This window comes from Dermacentor andersoni, chromosome 5 (assembly GCF_023375885.2).
Source record: "Dermacentor andersoni chromosome 5, qqDerAnde1_hic_scaffold, whole genome shotgun sequence".
Lineage (NCBI taxonomy): Eukaryota > Metazoa > Arthropoda > Arachnida > Ixodida > Ixodidae > Dermacentor > Dermacentor andersoni.
In genome coordinates, this window is record NC_092818.1 from 48,487,844 (window position 1) to 48,513,009 (window position 25,166).

Here is a 25,166-nt window from a genome sequence, read left to right on the forward strand (position 1 = left end):
TTCGTTCGCAGCGCTTTTCAACGGGACAATGTCATTCAAAAACCACAGCACGGTTGAGATATGCGCCGCTGATTTTAAATCCTAATCCTTTTTCTAAGCATACAGTGAACAGCAATGTAAAGATTGTCTCCTCGCCTGAGGCTCTTCTTCATAGGTCTTTTTACGATTTTCTTCTGGAGCGGTAAACTAGCTGTGGAGTCTTTGTAGCAAGTTTCTTTTCTAAAATACCCGGGAAAAATAATACTATAACGCCGTGACGGGGTTTCGTAAGCCGGCGAAGACGCAAAAACGAAAGACCCAGTGACGCCACTTCCAAGTTCCCGCACCGGCTCGATGCAACGTCATCGATTTTTACCGCGTCTGCTTGGCCCTAGTTAATTTCATTTCATAAAGACTAACAGAATCGCATTTTGAAGAAAAAAAAAAAGAAAGTAAAACGCTGCGCTTAGCTAGTTCGTAAAAATTTTTTTTACTGACTCGTCACAAACGAGAAACTGGACGCGGAATTTAGCGAATCGGAAATTCGGTTAGTCTTGTTCGAACTCAACACTCGATCGGCGCCTGGCCCGGATCGGGTTACCAACAAGACTCTACGAAACCTAGACGACGAGTCAATCTCCCGACTCGCGGCCTACGTCAATGAGTGCTGGCGAGAGGGTTCCCTTCCCAAAGCGTGGAAACGGGCCCGCGTTATCATGATTCCTAAACCTGGCAAGCAAGTTACGCTCGATAATCTAAGACCGATTTCGCTTACGTCTTGCGTCGGGAAAGTCATGGAACACGCAGTTCTCACCCGCGTGACCGACTTTCTCGAAGATCATGACGCGTTCCCGCACACCATGCTAGGATTCCGCCGCAACCTCTCAGCACAGGACGTATTGCTTCAGCTTAAACACCAGATCGTTGACGACACTACCAGCTCCACTAAGGCAATTCTAGGCTTAGATATTAAAAAGGCGTTTGACAATGTTAAGCACGAAGCGATCTTAAAAACAATTAGAACATTAGGACTAGGCCAAAGAATGTATAATTACGTTAGAGATTTCCTCACGGGTAGCCGCGCATGCGTCGTTGTCGGCGACGAGGAATCACCGGAATTTGAGACGGGTACGCGCGGCACGCCGCAAGGGTCCGTCATATCACCATTACTATTTAATTTAGTTCTACTCGGTCTACCCGAGAAATTAACAGAAATAGAAGGATTACATCACAGTCTCTACGCGGATGACATCACCCTCTGGGTTCCCGGAGGAGGATGTGACGGTCACGTCGAGCGAACGCTACAGGCAGGAGTAGATGCGGTTCAGAATTACTTGCGTGGAACGGGCCTCGCGTGCTCGGCAACCAAGTCCGAACTCTTACTCTACAAACCCACAAGGAGAGGTCGTAAAACCCTGCGCGAAGAGGAACGGGAATATTCCAAAATACGCATTACATTGGCAGATGGTACACCCGTACCGCACGTAGAGAAAATTAGAATCCTAGGGTTACACCTGCAGGCAAACGGCCCTAACGGAGAGACGGTGCGAATACTTCGTCGTTCGGTAGATGACACGATCCGACTCTGCGTCGCATCACGAATAGACGCAGTGGTATGCGTGAAGAGTGCGCGATCCGTCTCGTGCAGGCGTACGCGATAAGCCGCATAACGTATGTTGCCCCCTACCTGAGGTGGATCGGGTCCGAAAAAAACAAAGTCGAATGCATGATCCGAAAGGCTTTCAAGAGGGCGGTCGGCGTTCCACTCAACGCGAGCACCGACAAGTTTCTAGAGCTCGGAGTTCACAACTCCCTCAACGAGTTAATTGAGGCGCACGACATTGCGCAATACGAACGATTATCAAGGTCAAAGGCAGGTCGATGCATCCTCGAGTCGCTCAGCATCGCGTACCACACTCAGCATGGAGAAAAGACGGCGGTTCGCGCCTCTGTTCGCGACCGCCTGATCATCCCGCCGCTTCCCAAAAACATGCACCCGATGCACCACGCCGGGAGGCGCAACAAACGAGCAAGCGACCTTCAGAAGAAGTTTGGTAGCAGCAACGAGGCGGTGTACGTAGACGCGGCGCGATATGGAGGTGGGAGAAGCGCGCACGCGATAGCGGTTGTAGACCGCTCGGGTAGGTGCCTCGCGAGCGCCACGGTGACCACGGGACGCACGGAGGCGGCCGAAGAAGCCGCGATAGCCCTAGCACTCGTCGCGGTGCCGAACGCTGCGATCGTGATCAGCGACTCGCAGGCGGCAATCCGTGGCTTCGCGCGTGGTCGTGTCTCGCGGGAAGCGGCCCGCATACTCCAAATTTCTGACGACGGCGACTCGCCCTCGCAACCCCAAAATTCTACGGTCTTCCTCCTCTGGACCCCGGCACACACCGATGTTCCGCTCGCGGGAAACGAGGCGGCCCACGCCACGGCTCGAGGTCTCACACGCCGAGCCGCCTCTGATTATGTGGCCGCCTCCGCCCCCGAGAGCGGGGCATCGGATCTGCCGGATCGGGACACTACAACAGAAACACAGCAACAAGAAACACACTGGGCGTGGGGCGATCGCCTAACCACGTTCAGAGACCTCACCCAACACTACAGACTTGAAAGACGCACATTCCCGCCACCGCACGATAAATTGAACAGGAACGAGGCCGTAACATTACGCTTGCTCCAGACACACACCTACCCTAGCCCCGCTATCCTACACCACTGCTATCCGAGTTTGTATCCAACAGACGCGTGTAAAACATGCGGACACAGAGCAACGCTGCGACACATGCTCTGGGAGTGTGCCGGCAACAACGGTAATCAAAGCAGCTCCGTTGGCGACGCGTCTAGAATCGCGGCTGTTGCCAGAGTAGGAGAAGGCTCGAGCTCCGTTCTTCCCGACGCCGCCCCGGATGCGGGGGCCGCCGGGGACCTTCTCCGTAGGCGTCGCCGCCGCTGGGAGGCGGCTATCAGAAGTTCAGAGCTGGCAGACCAGCTCTGGGCCGTCCGGCAAGCCAAAGATGCCGCTCGAGTCCAAGAACTTCGAGCCGTCACCTGAGGCCACCACATCAAGAACTGCCGGACTATTCTTTACTAAAGTTTCTTCTTCTACTGACTCGCCAAATCCAAAAACAAACAAAAACACTTTGAAATAGACGATGGTAACGTTGACGTTCCCGTGCTGTTGTTAAAAAAAAGTTTACTTTGACTAACAAATTCTCTTCTAATAATGAAAGCTTTGTGGCAAAGGGAACGAAAGTAGAGTTCTGCAAGAACGCTTTATGAGTCTAAACTGATTCGATGCTTCTCTTTAGTGTGCGTTTAATAAGCTCATAACGGGCTCATAACAATATAAGTGGTTAAAAGCGCACCTCGATTGACTTTAAGAACACCACCCCCCGTCAAACTGCACAAAAGGGAAATAAAGAAGTGAATCAAATTTCGCATTGTAAACTAAGTGCAGCGGAGAAGTATTCAAAATGCGTAATTAGTAAATATGGAGCTGTACTACAAAAGAAAGTTGTAACGAGTAAACCCGGCACTTAATTTGAAAGGGGATACATCTATCGAAAAGGGAATACAGTGGTACATCAGCATAAAAATAAAGTTTCCGCATTGTGCTCATTGTTTATTGTAATAGGTTCATAGGTCCGAAGACTGCACAAGGAAAGCACTTAGAAGAGCTGGCCATCTCCATCCACGCGCAATCACCACGTATGGGCAACTCCTCGACTAGAAGATAAAAGCAAGGTGTAGGAAGAAAATAAATAAACTAAAAGAAGGACACAACGGGCAGGTAAAAAGAAATGAACAAATGGATTCCACTGAGATCGCTCACTGATGTCCCGGTCGCATACTGTCTCTTTGTGTTCTATCTGAACAGCGCAATGCACTCCAGTCAGGTGTGCCAGCCATAAGGCAAAAAAAGACAGAAAAGAAAGGAAATAAAATTTGCGTCGAGGGAAAAGCGTTAGGGCCAATGTCATGTTCTGCGCATGTCCCACCAAACAGTTTCCTACGTGCGCTGGCTACAATGGAATAGGTATGTCCGGTTTTGTCTTCGTTAACTCGACCCGCCTACGGCGCTTCCCGAAAAACAAACTGATCGCTTAGAGAAGGGGGGTTGAGAGAGCCAGCCGGAAGGTCTTCAACATTTATTTTGTTTTTGTTCACTGCACAGAAGTGGTATGAAGAAGAAAAAATAAAGAAGAAACGGGGCGATTGGCCGCCGGTCGTTCAACGTAGGTCCGGCTAATGGAAAAAAGGAGGCAATCTATCAAAATCACGTCGTTCCTTCGCCTGCAATTTTTGCGCTGTAGGAAAAGAAATAATCACACGCAGGAAAAAAAAAATCCTTTCCACGGTTCCCAGGGTAGATCGGTATAAAGCCTGCCACCACGGTTACTGGCCTCACGGACGCATCGGTTTTCCATTGGGCACTAAGGTGGATCAGCGGCCGAAGCATCGAGCGGTCGATCGACAGATCATGGGAGAGAAATCCTCGCTGCCCGAGTGAAAACTTTGTTTGCAGGAGCCAAAAAAAAACATAATAAAGAACTAGAAGACATGATAGAAAGAAGCATTACCTATCGATATATAAGACCACTTTGGAAAGTCTACAGTCGGTCTAAATTAATTTGGACTCGCTTCGCTGGCAGGGGGGGGTCACGGGGAGAGCCAGAGCAACTGCTCTTGCTGCCTTCATCAAAACGAGTCACGTGAACAAAAAGAAAAATAATGAAGAAAATAGCGAAGTAAGGTAAATGCACGTTCTAGGACCTGTGTTTGAACGGGTCATCGGCTGAGTCACGGTTGAAGCACTCAATTCAACGTCGAGGCGCTCTTCGCGCTGGTGCGTACCTCATTGCTATCTTACGCGATAACACTGGACATTAAGAAGGGAGGTGTTTCCTGCTTCTCTTGAAGTTCTTGGAATGAAGCTTGTATATAAATATTTGGTGACGGAGAAATCGTTCTTCTCCGCAATTACAGCGCCAAATTTGATTAAATATTTTGCATTTAAAAGAACAAAAGTTTAAACCTAGTAGCTACAGAAGGGAAATTTCTATTGAGGCTGTCAATCCTAAAAAGAAATGGTTACAATTGCAAATTGAGGAAAAAAAGGAACACAGAAACATCGAGCACATTGTTTCCAACGCTAGGTAAGTAATAAAAACAAAACTTTTCGGTAAACTTCACCTTTGAGACGTCTAAAGCCCAAGAAATTAATGTATTAAACAAAACTCTAAAATATATAACCAATTTCTGAACAGGGCGTTCGCTATGTCGTTGTAAGCGTTGTAACAATTTCACGCAAATGGTAAGTTTTTGTGGTCAAATGTGCAGGCTTTATACAATCTGACAGATGCAGTTTGTAGACCTGCGACATCTGTTTCTTGGGCGCAGAGTTATGGATGTGGAAACCTTGTGGTCGAATTCTTGTTCTTACCTATATTCGCCAATTTTCGGGATGACCTTCTAGTGCGAAATCAAAATTCTGCTTTGTATAGCTTTTTAATCTAGCTTTTTCTCTCAAGTAAAACAAATCCCTTCAAATCAGTCGAGCGGCTCTCTTCTTAAAGCATTTCTGCGTTATGCATGTATTTTAATAACAAAACCAGAGGACCCCTAGCTGAAAATTGCTCTTAAGTGGTGTGAACTTAGCTTACGTCCAGTAGCATTTAACAGACGCATTGTCGTGGGTCACAATTTTATATACATATATATATATATATATATATATATATATATATATATATATATATATATATATATATGTATATAGGCGCTTCTTGAGCGGAGAATGGCCGGCTTGCCTCCGCGGTTAGGTCCGCCGGCTGTTGTTGTTTGTTATGGCATCAGACGCAGGATGGGCTACGAGTGGCATGGGCGACACTTCAGGTGACGAAAATTACGCTGACTAGGAACAAACAAAGCAACGAAACCTTGTGCCTGGAGTCAAAAACACCGTCGTCCTAGTTCATCTATCATTGCTGAAAGCGCCGTTTCTTGCTGGAATGATAGAACTACGGTTGTGCACAGGAGCGCAGTTAGCAGAGAAGGCAATTTCATAGCACGGAGTGCTGGCAGCTGTTTCGCTGCCATCGAAGGGACCACGCTTCCGCCTTGAACGAGAACGCTACGACGTCCGCGGTCCCAAATCATCCGTCCCTATGCGCCCCCTTCCGCCTGCTGAGGCACCAAGAAAGCCTGTTATCATGTGGAATATTTGAGCTCCATTTGATCAAACCCTTTAGTCACGGCGTCCATATTGGTGGACGCGACCTATTTTTGCCATTTTTGTGCATTGGTAGGAATGAATAGACCACAATCATTAAGCGTAGGATAACTTGAACATTCTGCTAACCTATCTTACTTCCATTTTACTTCTCACTTATATGTATCGTTACAGAGCCCCGCATTTGGGAAGGCGTTGCCGTGTTTTACGTGACGTTTGATGTAGGGCATGTCGGTAGCGACCCTGAAATATTTTTTTTTTCTTTCTTGAAACACTTTCCGCCAATAAATAACCTTTGCATGTAATTCGAGCGGGTGATTCAATCCTTTTGTGAAGAAACGTAGCATGACGGACTTTACAATATGCAAATATTTATTTACCTTCTAATTTGACGACTCATAAAATGCACCAGTCTTTCTGCCACCTTGATTTGCTTTCAGAGGAGTCTCAAGCACCCTGGCGTAAAATTAAGCTTCACGCATGTATAGACAGTCGAGAATTATTCGTGACTTGAGGGGCGGCTAAAGAAGATCCGATGACTCGTGAAAGACCACGATCGCACGTTCGCTGTAATGACCATAAAACTGAATTTCATTTGAAGTCGTCGTGCCTAATTAGCCCACTTTTGTGAGCTCGCAGATAAAAGCCAGTGGTGCTCGAGAATTCAATTAATCTTCTACTCAAATCGCGATTGAAAGCGCTCGTATGTCTACAGCCCGGTTACCTGGCGCTCGCCAAGTTGGCGAGTTGCGTTTTATTTCAGCTGTCACAGGCGCTGTAGTGGTATTACATGACGGGCATCATGTTACTAGCTAAATGAAGCATTACCCAAGCATTACCCAAGCAAGAGCATTGCCGAAAGTGCCAGATATACATGAATCTCCCAGCTAAAGCGCAGTCTTACTTCTGCTCAAATTTTCCACGGTGAGGTCAGATTAACACAGCGTTCGCGAGTATTCTGCGCCAGTTTTGCTCACAAGAAAGGCGACGTACACGTCGTATGAGGAGACGCAAACCGGAAAAATCGTTTCGTGAATTTGGTGCAACGAAACGGTGTCGCCATCATTTCGTTCTTGCATTAGTGACAGTAGGTTTTGAAGGCGCCGTGACACGCGATGAGTCCACAGTTAGAGACCCGCGCCCGAAAACACTGCCACTCTCATGGGTTTCCTCGTCTGTCTGTCACTCATCGTAAAGCAAGCGCGAGTCAGCGCCTGTTTCCTTTGTATGGTATTCTTTTTTTCCTCGCGCATTTATAAATAGGGTTCACTTTCGCTTTGCTTTCGTTAAGATGCGGGTGGTCCAACTCACCCAGGTTTTTAGCCCCTTTCCGACATGCGTGCGCTGCGTTTTCTTTTATCCTAAATTAGAAATCTTCACGGCATAAGATATGTTCTCGTATTCTGTTTGCGAGTCGCGCTTGCCTGTCATGGTGTAATTACTCTAATATAAGGATTCGGGCAGACGGAGAAGCTGCTCGAACTCAGCTTTTTCCATACGCTCCCAATCAGACTTTGTAGTGCCTTATATGTAAGAAATAAACTGCAGCCCGGACGACGTACAATAAGCGTACATTGAGCAACAATTAATGGACGTCACCACAGGAACAAATGTTGTTCGTGGTAGCCGAAATACCCGTCTGAACGTGGCGAAAGCTGGCAGAGGAGTTCTAGGATTTGCGTCGCCGCCTTGCCAAATCGAGTGTCGCAAGGTTGTGCGAAATAGCCAATCTCGAGGGCAATGATGCAGGGGAGACAATTTCGCAGCCAGTGTGGACCGCGACTTCGGGCAACAGAAGAGCATGGGCCTGCTTGCTTATGCAGAGACGTGCAGCTCGCCTGCGTGTCGAGGCTATATACCGTCAATATTTGCTGTCACCTCTCGCCGTTCGGCGCGTTTAGAAATATACGAGCGAAACATCGATCGCATAACCGCAATGCGTCTCAAGAAATTGCAGCGCTGGGGTTGACGGCAGAACTCGAGTCGTTGATTGCGCGAGGGTCTTCTCAACTGCGCATTAGCATGCTCTGAAAACTCGCGCGCTGTGCTAGTGCATTCGTCTATTTAGTGAGCAAGAAATGCACTAATTCCCGACACGTGGTCACCGCGTACTGTACGTGCTCAATAAAACATAGAGTAGTCATTCGAAATTGTGCATAATTAATTAATAAATAATTAACAATTTGCTCAGCATAACTTATTCGCCTGAGTGCGGGAGGGATGGTAGGAGCACAATAAGGAAAAAAAAAAGGGGGGGGGGGGTGGCGTTCACCATATGACGGTAGGAGAAATTAGCAAATAACGAAGGAGGACAGGTGGTTCATGCGGTGTGAAATATTGCATAGGATGCCCGTCTCCGTGGCGAATTCAAAGTGAGCCAGGATGCTTTCTGCGGTCATTAGTTCCACGCATAATAAACTATTTTGGTATTCAGTCTACTATACAGGATATGTTTTTGTGCCATCCAGATTTCTTTATAGAAGAACTTTCTGTGGACCTAGTTGGTGTACATTTGACAAATATTTTTAAAGCGCCAGCAAGAGACATGGCACAAAAGGACGGAAATACACAGGGCAGGCGCTACTTTGAATTGTTTATTCGACGACGTCGACATTAAACATATGGGACAGGGGCATGCGCAGATGCGATTATGGAAACAATACAAGGTGTGAATATATGTATAAGAAATACCTGACTAATTCACATGCCCGTCGAGGTATGCAAACCCTCCTGTGTACAGACTTAACGAAGGCTTACTGATGCAACCTTCGTCCATCTTTTTTATGTTATATGCTTCCATTATTAGGCGGAGCTGCTCACTGTGACTTTTACCTAGAACATATCCGTCACGAAATAATGCCTCACATTTTCCGCAAGAGTTCACGTGATCTGCCAAATGCGTTCTTTCCGTATTTTTATTATTCAAGACGTGCTCGCTAAATATGTCATTCACAAACCTTCCTGTTTGACCGATATAGGTTTTGCAGCAGGTGAAGGTCAATGGTGCAGTTTAGGTAGTGCCAACGGTGCTTCTTTCGACAATCTCGCCTTGTTTTGCTTGCTGTGACTACGCGAGGGCAAATATAGTCAGGTTTGTTGGGGGTAGAGGTCGCGAATAGCCGCGACGTTGGAGTGGTTTTCTCTTCATTATTTGTAGACTACCATAAGCTAGGAAAAGCAAGTAAGCAAAACTAAGCAATATTTAAGAGGAAGTTTTAGCTCGGGTGCTCCTATCTAAATACATCTAAAAGGAGAGTTCGTTTTTCTCGGCAACCACTACACCAAATTTGACGAGGTTTGTTACATTTAAAAGAATACCTTTCAATGTAATGACTGTTGGTTGTGAATTTTTTATTTAGATCGGTAATGTTCTATTAAAGATTGACAAAAATAAAAAAATCGATAACCGAAACTATCAAATGTGCAACTCTGTAACACAGCTACAAAAAATGATAATCCAATTCTGGGAATGGCATGTAATAGTACATCTAAAGCGGACAGCATTGGTGTGTTAGACATGAATCTCAAAAAAATTAGTAATATAGAAACACAGCTTTTGCAGAACCCTTGTAAACAACGTAACAAATTCACGTAAGATATAAAATGACGCATCGAATTTGTCTGCTTTCAATGATCGAATGGATGCCGTTTACAGAACCGCGATATCTGTTCTTAATGTAGACCTATGAATTTGGGAACTTCGTTCTTCTAATCTTTCAAACTTTCCAATATTTCAAAATTTTTGTGACAGAATTAAGAATCTAAATTGAAATTCCACTTCTAACTGTCATTAGAATTTCACTTTTTCACTCAAATGCAATAAATTTCAATAAAATCGGTTCAGGCGTTGTCTCAGAAAAACGTTTTTGCGTTTTACATGTATTTGAATTGGCCGCGTCGGAGTTGGGCCCGAGCTAAAGCTTCCTCTTAAGCCACAGCCGAGTCAAACAATGCTTACGCATTAGTAGATAATTCTCAGAACTTGTGTAGTTTCTATACACGTCATGACACTCTATTAAGTGGTAGCAAATAGAACAGTAGTGTAGTGCTTTGAGCCTTTCCGTCGTTTTACAGCCAAGGTGCATATTGCTAGGGTTCCGTGCATTTTTGTTCTCCGTGCACAAAAACTATCATCGTCAATGGCTCATAACCCCGTAGGCATTCATGCTCCCGCAAGCAAGCAAAAAATGCTATGGTTCATAGCCCCGTAAGGCAGAGGCTACTGACTTCGCGTGAATTAGCTGCGATGGCACCAGCCCTGCTGTCGTCGGAGATCTCAATGTGGATGTGTTGGTACCGAAAAGGGAGCGGTTTACGCGTTCTGTGTTGCAGACATATCCGTTGCGATGCTACACTGATCCGGCCCACTCGACCGCCCCAGCGGCGTACCGGCATCGATTTGACAGTATCGAGGAATAGGATTGCAGTTGCGAGTGAAATAATGACCAGCGATCAAGAGAATAAATGAGTTCGTACCTTTGTTCAAAATTGTGTCAGCTGCATGTCGTGTGCTAAACAGCTTCGCTTGTCAACCACCTTCACAGAGTGGAACGGCTCATGATTTTTTGTTTTCTAGTTGGAGCTAGGAGATGATAAAATCTTTCAGTGGCAGCCGGAGTATTGTGGCGTCGTTGGTAATCACCTCGCTGTTAACGCTGCCTGTCGTGCTCAGGCCGGAGCGTCGACACTACTTGTACCTTTGTCGGGAGCAGACCCTGTAAGAGTGTTTCGCAATCTCGTGCGCACCATCACGCTGAGTTGCTCGTATACTCCGCGGAACTCCAACCGTCGATTACACAGCCTCGATAGCAGCTGCAGTTACCACCAAAGTTTCCACGACGTGACCCAACACTGCTGTGTAGACTGTGGACAGGATGAGCCTTCAATAACTGCTACAACTACCGCATTTGAATGCCAGACTCAATCGCGTGCGCTAAGTGCAAGTGTGAAGAGACCATTGGTCATCTTCTGCGCGACTGTATTTGGTTCAATAAGCAGCGCCAGGCTGCCCAATGTGCCTTGAATAGGCTGGGCGATAGGCCATTCACAGAAGCAAAGGTCTCAGGAGCTTTACCACGCAGCTTATCAACCCAGGAAGCAATTCGAGCTTTTATGCAGTACCTGAAGGCGACAGATATGAGCGCCCGATTTTAGATATGCTGCACCATGTTCAGGGCATGTGAAAGTGCGATTAAGACTTGTGTCCTCTCTCTCTCGTTCTTCCCCACGTGTAGGGCAGCAAATAAAGTCTGGTTAACACCCTTGCATTTACTTCCTCCATTCTCTCTCTCTTTAGACAACCAGAGCCGTCTAGCCGCTGTAGCTTTGGGGAAGGGTGCACGTCACGCACTTCAGACGCCCGGGTTCCATTTCTACACAGGCTAGAGTTGACCAAACTTTTTTTGCAAAGCCGTTTTTTTCTTCTTTGTTTTCAGGTACCTCCCTGAGAAATTAGACGTCAGTAGGACTATTCCTTAGCGTGTCGGTCTCTTTGCGCCGTCGGCCATTTTCGGTGCCATGATTCAGTCACGACATGTTTTCGCTTAACGGGCCATATAATGCTGTCTCGTTAAAATGTGTCTGGCGCCTGCTTCAGCCTTAACCGTCTCTGCGTAATTGTTGCAAACTGCCATCACTGATTTTGACCGTGAACGTGTGCTGTTTAGGAGCTCTGTGCAGGTGTTGATTACGCCAAGTTATCGCGCCAGCTAGCCCGACTGCCATAACAAATGACGCGCGTGGCTTTCTCAGATAGAGAAATGTAGCCATCAACAGCACGGCATCTTTCGCCTCGTGCATGGTTGGCTACTGGGTAAACTTGCATCGTTAATAAAACGCCAGCAAGTTCTCGAACACTAACTCAGGTTATGGTAGAGAAACTAGCAGAGGCAACGCCCATTCACGCCAAACTAGCATCACCTATTTAAAGAGAAGGCACAGTCTGCAGCAAAAACCGTAGTGTAGCCAATGTAATTTACTGCGTTACTCAGAAGTTTGCTAAGCAGTTAAAATAAGCATCCCCTAATTACAGCAGCGGTCAACAGCGTCAGGGAACATGAAACACAGCAAGTGATGAACTGTTAGGCCGTACGTATACAGTGAAAACGGTATACACTTCGATTCAGTGGTACACGTGAAAAACAGCAGAATATAACCGATGTTCTGTCCGTATGGAAGAGGGGATATGTAGTAATAAATAATCTGCCTTCATTCCACCCTGTGAACGTGATGTACAGCGAATCTGTGGCCGACGTTGCATCATTAAAAAAAACAGCATCCCCACAAGGGAGGTACGTCACGCGAGAACGCACGTGTGCGAAAGTGCCGCGTACGTCCTCATTCTTCTAGGCTCTCCGGCAAGCGCAAGTGCCTTACTGAACGAATTGAATGTTTCAAAGTAGAGTGCGTCACAGAATTCTTAAAGTGAGACTCACATACAAGCTGCAGACACGACAGCTACGGAGTGCAATCCGAATATACGAGAAAATACATTTCTGTTGCGCGTGAACTCAAAGACAAAGCCCTTTTCAAGCTGCCGTTTGAAGTCTGTATGATCGCCGCAGCTGCTAGGTGACGGTACTGGTTTTGGGTGAGCCCAGAGCGAGCCCACGAAAAATTCAGACCAACTAGAGGGTAACGGCTTCGCTGTAAAAAACGACAAATATTACATGTGGGCACTATTATGGCGGGCAATATCGTCGCCGCTTTTATTGAAGCACGCAGGAGGATAGTAAATCGGATGATCAGAACGGAAACCTGGATGGTTTGTTGCACGTTCATTGCAAGGCAGCAGCTCTACTGGTGCAACAACAGAAGAACGTAATAAATACACATGCGCTGACTCTCCACTTATTTTGTATTAGAAATTAGCATGTATGTAAACGAAATTAGGTTGATTGCAATGTAGGAAGGCATAACGGTCGCTAGCGGGCAACAGAAAAATGTTCAACTCAAGGTACTCTGCTTGTGCTTGCTAGATAGTCAACTTACTAGTGACAGAGAGTGATGGATGCTTGAGACTCGATTTTCCCCTTTGCTTGTAATATGCAAGGTTTTAGTGGGCTCACAATCCAGCTGCTGACCGTGACGTGACAAAAATTTGGAGGACGCTTACGCTTCGCCTTTAAGAGTGAAACACAACAGCATTCAAAGATCTCTGACTGCTTCTCACGCTTCCTGGCAACTTCAGCGCATGTAACCGTAATGTTTACCAGGAAACGCTCGCGGCGATCGCTATGCACGAAGGCGGGCTTTCTGGTAGAAATGAGGCCTCTTGGGTGGGCCGCGATGCGGCGGAGGCGAGCTCCATCTGGAAGTGTTTTAAAGAAACGGGCGTGCCGCTGCTCGGTCTCTGAGATATTCGCTCGCCGGCACCCGAAGATGGCGGACGCCGTGGCCGGTCTATGAATGGTACAAACGCTTCAAAAGGGGTTTGGTTGACTTTTTGCGTAACAGAATCATGTTTTCTCGTATTTTAAAGTTACAATCGGACGCTATCTTGTCTGTTGGTTGTGTGTAAGTCGTTCTTTACGATTTTTCTACTTATTTTAGCTTGAGAAATTCAATTAGTTCAGTAACTTCCTTGCACCACATGGAAGGCCTGGGAATGGGTGGTTCGAAATGCGGACAGAAAATCCGACGCCAGACGCCGACGTCGCATTTTCTGCGACACGGGGCCCTTAACGCTGTTGCGTAAAAATAGTCGTGTCGCAAAACGCGGGCGTTCATCCACACATTCATTTATTTTATTTATTGATGTAAATACTATCAGGGCCACTTGGGCGTTACAGAGAGGAGTGGTTAGCACTTTATTGCCGTAGGAAGGGTGGTCTTGAATGAAGACTAGTCGTGATTGCTGGAGATGGAGGCTGGGAATTGCGTCGAGTGAGAGGCAGTCTTCTGTACGAAGGAATTTGCCCACTGGTGTGTGCGGCAGCTAGGCACGTAAACTTTCACATTGTGATCAATGCGGGAGGAAATGTATGAAGAGGCACCGACGAGTTCGCGTTTTGGCTTTGGAATATGAGAACAGATTTTGTGATAGAGGCACAGTCGAGCACCTTTCCCACTAATTGCTAAGCAAGATAGATCGAGAGTGGTTGATTGGTGACACGTTTGCGTTGCGAGCCAAGTTGCGTGCAATAAAAGTGGCACATTGATGTGGAATTGATCCAAGGGAAGAATACGAGAGTAGAATAGGGTTCCCAAGTACATGATCCGTATTCGAGTTTTGACCTCACAAAAGCTTTGTAGAGAGCTAGTTTTAAATGGCTCGGATCAGAGGAGAAATTACGACGAATGAAACTGAGGACAGTCATTAACAGAGAAAAATTGGGTGCGAGAGGTTTAAAAGCTATTACATGTGGGGATGCGCGACGAGATAGGTAGGGTTCGAAGCAGATGAGATGAAAATGTGACAGTATTTGAGGTTAATACTTGTGACAGAAGAATGACCAGGATAAATTAGTTTGGAAGCACATTACTTATGAAACCATGAAGTCGTTTACTAACAGATGGACACATTTTGGAAAAATTTCGGTTCTGCTTATTATTCCTACGATCGCTAGTGCATCGATCTAGTGTCGATGTACATGCCGAGATGTCCGCCCATTATCTTCAATTAACTTTTTGATACTGCCTTGCCACTGCGTCCATACCCTAAGTCCACTGGCGTAGGGAGCCCTATGCCAGGACAGGCTATCGGGGGCCATGTCTAGAACAAAAAAAAAAAAAAAAAACCCGCAAGAACAATAGAAGAGAACCGAGGAAGAGTTTGGGTTTTGCGTAATACTAATCCTCTTGCGCCTTTAGAACTCCCTAATGACAACACTTACTTTCTTTTTTTGTGTTTCTTTATCGTCCACCACTCAGTGTGCGAGTAAGATTCGCCTAAATCAGAATGTTGCGCATGCTACAACTTGCTCAGTGACAGGGCAGCTAACGACACGACATCGCACTCTAATTAAACACAGCAGAATTTTTCACTACTTTCGGGTCGCCTCTTACGCAGTAAGCAAGCCATTCCCAGTAGTGAGCGAAGCAGCTTATCTCCGTGAAATGGCTCTGCGGCAAGGCCATCGATTGAAGCTGGCTTGCCTTTTTTCTAGAAACGTTAACATGGATGGACCTCAATATTCACGATAGACATTTAGAACGCCGCTTCCTACTGCTCCTTAGCGTACGGGGTTTGTTTGTGCTCGTCTGTCTCTCTCTCTCAAGCCCTATTTCTTTTTTATTGCGACAGCAATTATATGGACACTCCAAGCGCATTTCTGCCGTCACCGTCGCCGTCACCATCGCCGTCACCATCGCCGTTTCTTTTCTTTTTAGGAATACCTCACGATTTCAGACTTACAAGTATTTGATAATATCAGTACTGTGCTTCAAAAAAAAAAAAAAAAAAAGAAAGCCTATTTGAATGACTCGACATTCGCAACGCGGCGTTGTCGTGGCAATGCCGGTGGTAATTAATAAAATTCTGCTGTGTTAAGTGCCAATACCACAATCTTACTACGACGCGCGCCGTAGTGGGGGCTGCGGATTAACTTTGACTCCTAAGGTGGTGAGTTGGGCTTGTTGGTGCGTCATGGTAACTGCCTTTGGCGTTGTGCATCTAAGACAGGACATATGGACACAGAAACACGCAGCGCCATAGTTTGTGTTTCTGTGTCCCTTCTTCCCGTCTTAGATGCGCTACGCCAATGGCAGCTTCATTTTGACCACTTTTCGTTTCTTGAACATGCACCCAATGCACGGGCGCTTTTGCATTTTGCCCCAATCGAAATGCGGTCACTGCGGCCGGGATTTGATCGCGCACCCTAGGGCTTAGCAGCGAAAGACCCAAACCACTACGCCACCACGACGGGTGCCTGCGGCTACGCTTGTATGCACTGAAAACTACTCCGTTATCTATACTTCAGTTTGTATAAAAGGACAAAAATACATCCAGAATCCGCTATCAGGTAGACACTAGTCATATTATGTCAATCAATAAGAGGGTATGATGTGCGGAATCAATACGAACGGAATCGTGAGCGCCCCCATAGACAAGGGTACGGGAAGAACGACGAAAACAAGTGCTTGTCTTCGTTGTTCTGTCTGTCCCCTCGTCTCTGTATGCGCTGTAAGTGACGTTTGCAGTGGAATACCAACTAGCCCGTACTGAGACCCCGTTTCACGAATTCTTCTCGTTGCCCTAGTGTGGCCAAGAGCGCCTCGATCCAGGCTTGTATATGCCAGAAAAAAAAAAGTAACCGTTTACAAATAAATCTGCTTCTTTAAAAAATGTGATTCATTACGTTTACCAGTTACTCCCCGGTGAATGTAATTGGACAATTACTAAAAAGTAGTCGGTTACTTTGACGTTACATTCATGCCGATTTCCATAACATTGCAATAAATACAGTAAAAAGAGATAGCTGGCGTAGCTCTTTCAATGCTTCCTCTGCGGCCTCTCACATGTTGTTCATCTTCGCTAAGATTTGATTTTCAAGTTTTTCTTCGGCAATCTTCCCTCGTTGACTTGTGGCATCTGCAGTGACACTGAAAACTCGCTGAATGAAGAGGTGGGCTTTGTTGTAACAAACCAACACATCGCTCACCAGATCGGGGAAGGCTCTCCCGATAGCGCGAGTGAAAACTGAAAACTCGCCCATAGGTGCTTCCCTGGCACCAGCATTCGAAGGGGCCATCGCCCTGCGGAAGAGCCGTGTGAACTTGTTGGGCGCCATATGATTTACCTGATGATAGCACATTTGTGCCGTGTGGCACAGACAAGCCTAAATAATATATACTTTAGGTAAATTAAAACTCATTCAGATACACGCGTTTAACAGCCATCAACTTCTGTCTATTTTGAAGAAGTCCATACAGCACTGAAAAAACACGAGTTGAGTAGCAGCTTTTAGCGCTCGTGAAAGCCCTTTAGAAGCGCTTCCAGGATTCAGAGATAGAGAGGCAGAAAGACAGGCAAATTTATTAAAAGAGAAAAGCGCAGTAGTGTGACTTCTAATAGAGCAGTGTAAATCTGTAAGTTTGCCATGTTCAGGCGCAGGTGCAGGACGCTGGTTGTGGGACAGAGGTAGCCCATGTACATTTTTTTCCCATCCTTTTGGACACTTTAGTTCTGCCACATTTAGGTACTCAAAGCCACGTCGCCTTCTATAGCATGTTTCGTCAAACAATGTAACCAGTTACATGTAATTGGTTACTGAAGCAAAAGTAATTGAATTACAGAGGACGTTACCGAATAAAGAAAGTAATCGTTAAATTAGAATATTACCAAAACAAACGTAAAGGGCACGGAGTAAATGAATACGTGGAATTCGTTATCTATAAATCTGCCCCAATCAGTCGGTTACTCAATTGACTGCTTTACAACTAAATGCTCGAAAATTGAATCAAGCAACCAACTAAATTATACATCACATCAATCACGCGATCGATGGATCACTCAAACAATCAATCAGTCAGTCCGTCCGTCTAGTAATGAAATGCAGTTCGATAGATTGACCCATTCGGAGATAAATCAACGAACGGATGCAAAACACGGCGCACCGCTCGTGCTCGCAGGTGTGGAAGGACGATGCGTGGGAGGCCCGCTTCACGCTCCGTCCCGTGGGCCTGGTGCTTCCCTCGGTGCGGGCCGACCAGCAAGGGGTGTACGTGTGCCGCGTCGACTTCCGCCAGGCGCAGACGCTCAACCGGCTGGTGCGCCTCACGGTCGTCGTGCCGCCGCGCGTCGTCATCATCCGCGACAGCCGGGGACGGCCGCTCAACGGAAGCGTCACCGCCATCGACGGCCAGTCGCTGTCGCTGCTCTGCACGGCGCCCGGAGGTGAGTGCACATACTCCGCCTATTCGAAACTGACTGCTGATGCTGTTTGCGAAGCCACGGTGAACGATGTGTTCGAGAAAGGAAAAGGCCGTCACGAAGTTCTATCAAGCAGTTTGATTTCCACGCCGAGAAACTCGGTGTGCAAATAGTCAAATATTGCATCAATCTCAGAAAAAAAAAGCCAGGATAAGTACATTGCTGCTGGCTATTAGGGAAAACCTTAGTCACTTTGCTCTGGTGTTATCATTTGCCATCGCCAGAATTCCTGTCACCGCTTGAAATGCAACCCTTCTTATCAGCACGCCTCAAAGATTCCGATGTCATTATTTGTACCCCGTTTAGGATACATGCGTATTAAAATCTAGCATTCCGGTGCCTTATGCTGAAGTGATAATGGCCCAAATTTGTACGGAACTTTGTACGGTCCATCACGGCGAAGCTGACTGCGGAAGTTCGCCGGAAGTTGCTATAACAATAAAATGAAGTACTTTGTGGGCAGTGGTCAGCTGCTTATTGCTGGGAAAGTGCACGTCTGCATCGCCAAGTTACCAGAGGAGATTCGGATCGTGCGATAGAAGTTCACAACTGTATAGGTGTTAGTCACAACCCAGAGAAGATCTAATGGCGAGAAGTAAATGGTAGCTTACCATACACCAACGAGCACTGATTTTGCACACTTATTCTCTCCGCCCTGCTACGTTTTATCCTGCGCCAACCGTCGGCAAAAGTTCAAACTTTGTCACACCAGCATGTACTATTCGTTCGTTCCGAAAACGTCATATGAATAAAATCTCCTGCTCGCTCGACTTCATCACCAGAACTCTGATGACGTATCCTTGAATGCTACGGTGTTGAACACACATTGAACTTTCACTCTTGTTTCTAATGCCATCATTGGAATGAGAGCATATAAATAAATAATGGGATTACGGCAGTACTCATTTCACGATGACTCTCGAAGGTAATGCCATTAGCATTCAAGCAATATAGCGCCCTTGTGACATGCCGTATTTCTTAGGTCGCGTTTATTTAAGACCTGTACAGGTAATTGTAAACCGAGACTTCCATTGCTTCGGATATGTGCGTGCGGCATGCTCCTGTGTCGTCCCACTTTACAAAGGCACTCACTTGGAAAGGCCGCCCATGAGCACGGCGACACCACGACGACTGCATGATGCCGATACGAGACGACGGTAAAATAACAAAAAGGAATGAAGTTGATGGAACGATAAAGGCGGTATGAGGACGACGGCGTGATGAGAATGAGATCGTGATTCAGAAATAATTGCGATGATATGACGACGACAGCAGCACGGCGATGACAAAACGGTAAAGATATTAGTAAGTGTGTAATGACTACAGGAAGACGTAGCTGGAATGCCTACGATTTACAACTGAGATGGCATGACGACGATGACATAATGACGGACGCATAACAGAGAACGTCTGACGATGACGCAACACCGACGATGCTATGGCCACGGCACATATTCCCGATTGAATGGCGATAGCACGAGTGCGATGAAAGGACCACGAAGAATGACACCGCTCAATCGACGCAGGTGGTGTGGTCACCACTGCATAACGACAGCGGATGACGTTACTGCAGGGATGACGACGGTAAAACGACAGCGTGACGACGAAAGTATGACGATAATGCTATAAAGGCGATTGTGTAATGACGATAGCGAGACAACGACGGCATCATGAGAGTTGGATGACGAAGTTAAAATTACGGCGATTAAATGATCGCGACGCCTTCACGTCAACTGTGGGATAATTCTTGACGACGACTCAAGGAGAATCGCATAAAAGTGGTATGTGTGCAATGGGATGAGGACGAGCGTTTGACGACAATGACGTGGCGACGACTGTGTCAAGAAGCCTGTATGACGGCGATGGCGTGATGCCGACGGCACGACCACAGTCGGATGATGAAGCTGGAGTGACGACGATAGCAAGATAACAAATGTATGATAGCAACTGCTGGACGACGATGCGATAATGACGATGCCATGACAAAGACAGCGTAATCACGACTCAATGGCGACAACACGATTGTGGTCGAATGACGAGGAAGGACAGACGTCGATGGAAGAACTAGGACGGTATGACGGTGACGGCATGGCAACAATGAAACGAGATGAATGAAGGGGTGCCGACGGTAAAGCGACAGCGTGAGGACAGCGGAATGACAATGGTTTGACGACGATTGTGTGACGACGATGACGCATTGGCGACGCCATGACGAGAGTCCGATGACGAAGTTACACTGACGACAATGGAACGAACGTGGCGGCATCACGACGAAGGTATGACGTGTACGTGATGATGACTTTATGACGACGATGGAATGACTACTATATTATGAGAGAGAGAGAGAGAGAAAAAAGCAAGGATAGGAAAGGCAGAGAGGTCAACCAGAAGAGCATCCGGTTTGCTACCCTACACTTGGGGTGTGGGAAAAGGGAATAGAAAGAGGAAAAGGGTAGGAAGTGAGCACTGAGTGCGTGTGGGCGAAACACTATGCACAGGGACACTATAAACGGTCTCGTAAGCTGGTGCACTTCAAGTATTGTACTAATGCACGATTTGTTTGGGGTCGTGGGTTCGTGGGAATTCGCTTGGTGTCGTGGGAGCGTGGGGCCCAGTTTATATAATCGGCAATTGTAGGCACTTGAACTCCAGAGATCTTGCGACTTTTTGCGTGCATGTAGGCGAAGTCTCTGGCAGCGTCCGACCTCGCCAAAGGTATTGAACGCGTCTGGGTATCTTCGTGGGCAGACCGGGCAGCCTTGTCAGCTAGGTTGTTGCCGACGATGCCCCAGTGAGCAAGAATCCATTGAAATATGATGATGTGCCCTCTTTCCAGAGCATGGTGGTGCGCTTCCCTGATGTCCCAAAAGAACTTCTTCTTGGGCAAGTTGGTGCTTAGATTTTCCAGGTATACTTTGTGGCGCAAAATACATTTCTGGAAAAGGGACAGAAGAAAGGCAGACAGTGAAGCGCCAAACTACCAACTGTTTAATGACAGCCTGAACCAACGTATAGAAGAAAATACAACTTCCGCTCATGCGCAGGGAGCCAAGGTGTGACAGAACAACGTGGTCATGATAACATACTTTGTATGAAGCACATTTCTGCGGAATATAATACGATAGATGTATCGCTGACACAATCAGACCCTTTCTTTTTAATATAAAACGCTTCCAACAACTCCCTTGCAGTTTGGTCCCTACTTCTGCCAAGAATCAATACTCGTTCAAAGCATGGCCTACAACGACAGGCTTTACAGTGCGCAGGAAGATGCGCGTTCTCACTCTTGCCGATGCTATTAGCGTGCTCCCTCAGTCTGTCATTAATGCAACGTCCCGTTTGTCCGACGTATGACTTGCCGCAATCTAGGGGTATTTCGTAGACCACCCCTTCAACGCAGTCCCTGAAATGTTTGGCGTGCTGCTTCTGGCAGCCCCGCGGCGCCTCGCGTGTGATCCGGGGGCACAATTGAGCTAACTTGTTGGGAGCGGAAAAGACAACCGGAATGCCATATCTGGTAGCAACCTTCTTGAGGTTATGGCTCACACGGTGCACATACGGTACTACTTCTGGCTTTACTCGCTCCCTTTCCTTCGAGTGCGTTTCCCCACTCGCAGCGGTAGTTTTCTGCTTCTGTAGGAGGGACTCGACCACGGCATTTAAGACAGACTGAGGGTAGCCTGCTTTTTGAAGTCTCTCAAGTTGATGGGAAAAACTCGCCTGCATTACATGCACACATGAATTGCGCAGAGCGGATTCCAGGCAAAGTAAGGCGATTCCACGCTTCACAGTCTTAGAGTGCGCTGAGTCATATTGTAGCAATTCTTTTTTACCTCGAGGGAGGTACGCATAGCAAACGTGATCACTCTTAAGTGTTAGGTTAAGGTCTAAAAACTGCAACGAACTGTCCTTCGGAAGCTCGTTAGTAAAAGTAAGTCCTTTTGCGTTTGCTCTAAAAACATCCAAAAGCTGCTCAACCATTTCATGGCATGGCAAGGGGCATCTATTGTCAATAACAACTAAAAATCGTCAACGTATCTAAAAACTTTAAGAACATTAGGATGAGATGAAGGGAAAACACATTGTAGTGCGTGGTCAAAGTAGGATAAAAAGATGTCACATAAAATGGGTGCTACACGTGAACCAATGCAGATGCCCTCTTTCTGCAAAAATATGCCATGTTCAAAAGTTACAAAGGTGCGGTTGAGATAAGCTTCCAAGAGGGAAACAAAATTCGAAGCCGACATCTCCATTTTAGACACAAAATTAGCTTCACCACTTTCGTCAATGCACTGTTTAACGGCTTTTAGAAGTTCAGTATGCGGAACCAAGTAACAAAGGTAATTTACATCAACGGAGAACACGTAGCCTATTTCTTGGCTGTCACGGAAATATTTAAGAACTTCATCCGAGCTTCTAGTCAAGAAAGGGTCATTGAGTTGAAGAAGCCGCAGGGATTTAAAAAAAAAACTGCTGACTTGATATTGCCACGTGTCCCGTTCACTAATAATCGTTCGAAACGGGACATCAACCTTATGGGTCTTGGCACTGAAGAAAGCTCGAAGAGAATCTTTTTTACTCTTTCTGATCTGTTTAACTAATCTTTCACAAACAATTTCTTCACAGAACGAAGTCATGGTTTTCGTAACTTTTGATAAGCTGACTTTTACAGGCTTAAAATTCTTTTTGATTGCCTCTAATGCTTTTTCGTTAAAGGTTTGCCTAGGAAGAGCTACAAAAGCACCTTCCTTATCGGACTGTATTAGACAGAGTTCATTGTCTATGAAAAAAGACACCACACGTTGCAGCATTCGCACCTGTCGACCAGTGCCGGCCTTGGGGGCAGCTCTCTGTAGGCTGTCTACACCATCTAGCAGGCAACGCTCGCGCTGTTCCTGGGGTGCTTTTCTTGCGACTTGCCGATTCCATGCCAGAAGCTCTTGTGCTGGAACCTGGGGCTCAAGTCCGTATTTGAACGATTATTAGTGAACGGGACACGTGGCAATATCAAGTCAGCAGTTTTTTTTTTTTAAATCCCTACGGCTTCTTCAACTCAATAACCCTTTCTTGATTAGAAACTCGGATGAAGTTTTTGAATATTTCCGTGACAGCCAAGAAATAGGCTATGTGTTCTCCGTTGATGTAAATGACCTTTTTTACTCGGTTCCGCATACTGAACTTCTAAAAGCCGTTAAACAGTGCATTGACGAAAGTGGTGAAGCTAATTTTGTGTCTAAAATGGAGATGTCGGCTTCGAATTTTGTTTCCCTCTTGGAAGCTTATCTCAACCGCACCTTTGTAACTTTTGAACATGGCATATTTTTTTGCAGAAAGAGGGCATCTGCATTGGTTCACGTGTAGCACCCATTTTATGTGACATCTTTTTATCCTACTTTGACCACCCACTACAATGTGTTTTCACTTCATCTCATCCTAATGTTCTTAAAGTTTTTAGATACATTGACGATTTTTTAGTTGTTATTGACAATAGATGCCCCTTGCCATGCCATGAAATGGTTGAGCAGCTTTTGGATGTTTTTAGAGCAAACGCAAAAGGACTTACTTTTACTAACGAGCTCCCGAAGGACAGTTCGTTGCAGTTTTTAGACCTTAACCTAACACTTAAGAGTGATCACGTTTGCTGTGCGTACCTCCCTCAAGGTAAGAAAGAATTGCTACAATATGACTCAGCGCACTCTAAGACTGTGAAGCGTGGAATCGCCTTACTTTGCCTGGAATCGGCTCTGCGCAAGTCATGTGTGCATGTAATGCAGGCGAGTTTTTCCCATCAACTTGAGAGACTTCAAAAAGCAGGCTACCCTCAGTCTGTCTTAAATGCCGTGGTCGAGTCCCTCCTACAGAAGCAGAAAACTACCGCTGCGAGTGGGAAAACGCACTCGAAGGAAAGGGAGCGAGTAAAGCCAGAAGTAGTACCTTATGTGCACCGTGTGAGCCATAACCTCAAGAAGGTTGCTACCAGATATGGCATTCCGGTTGTCTTTTCCGCTCCCAACAAGTTAGCTCAATTGTGCCCCCGGATCACACGCGAGGGGCCGCGGGGCTGCCAGAAGCAGCACGCCAAACATTTCAGGGACTGCGTTGAAGGGGTGGTCTAAGAAATACCCCTAGATTGCGGCAAGTCATACGTCGGACAACCGGGACGTTGCATTAATGACAGACTGAGGGAGCACGCTAATAGCATCGGCAAGAGTGAGAACGCGCATCTTCCTGCGCACTGTAAAGCCTGTCGTTGTAGGCCATGCTTTGAACGAGTATTGATTCTTGGCAGAAGTAGGGACCAAACTGCAAGGGAGTTGTTGGAAGCGTTTTATATTAAAAAGAAAGGGTCTGATTGTGTCAGCGATACATCTATCGTATTATATTCCGCAGAAATGTGCTTCATACAAAGTATGTTATCATGGCCACGTTGTTCTGTCACACCTTGGCTCCCTGCGCATGAGCGGAAGTTGTATTTTCTTCTATACGTTGGTTCAGGCTGTCATTAAACAGTTGGTAGTTTGGCGCTTCACTGTCTCCCTTTCTTCTGTCCCTTTTCCAGAAATGTATTTTGCGCCACAAAGTATACCTGGAAATTTCCTGATGTCAGATGTCATCTGCTCGTAAGTTCTGTGACGTAATGCAGACTTGATGCTATGAAGGGCTGCCTTAGAGTCACAATATACGACCCATTTCTCTGTTGGCTCTTCGCTGACTTACATCAAAGCGGCATGGAGAGCTGCAAGCTCTGCCGATGTAGATGTAGTCGTATGCGACAATTTGAATTTAACTGTAACGTTCTTGGCTGGAACGACGAATGCGGCAGTTGAGCTGGTACGGGAGGTCGAACCATCGGTATACATATGTATGTGGTCCTGATACGTCTGGTGCAGTAATAGGAGCGTAAGTTGCTTCAGAGCCGGCGATGGATGATCGGACTTTTTTTGTAATTTCAGGAATAGCAAAATTCACTTGAGGCTGTCGTAGGCACCACAGGGGAGATGAAGGCTTCGTCGCCGGTGTAAAATATGACGGTATGCACTCTTTATGAGCGTTAATCACTCTTGAAAAGGTCGCTTGAGG

At 46.4% G+C, this 25,166-nt stretch overlaps 1 protein-coding gene across 1 annotated transcript in view; it reads left to right on the top strand.

Moving 5' to 3' along the window:
* Nucleotides 1-25,166, top strand: part of LOC126530360 (nephrin-like) — a 414,009-nt gene that overhangs the window by 230,730 nt on the left and 158,113 nt on the right. The window contains exon 3 of the mRNA XM_072288314.1: nt 17,786-18,050. Coding sequence (XP_072144415.1) covers nt 17,786-18,050 — 265 coding nt within the window. The remainder of the gene's footprint in view (nt 1-17,785; nt 18,051-25,166) is intronic.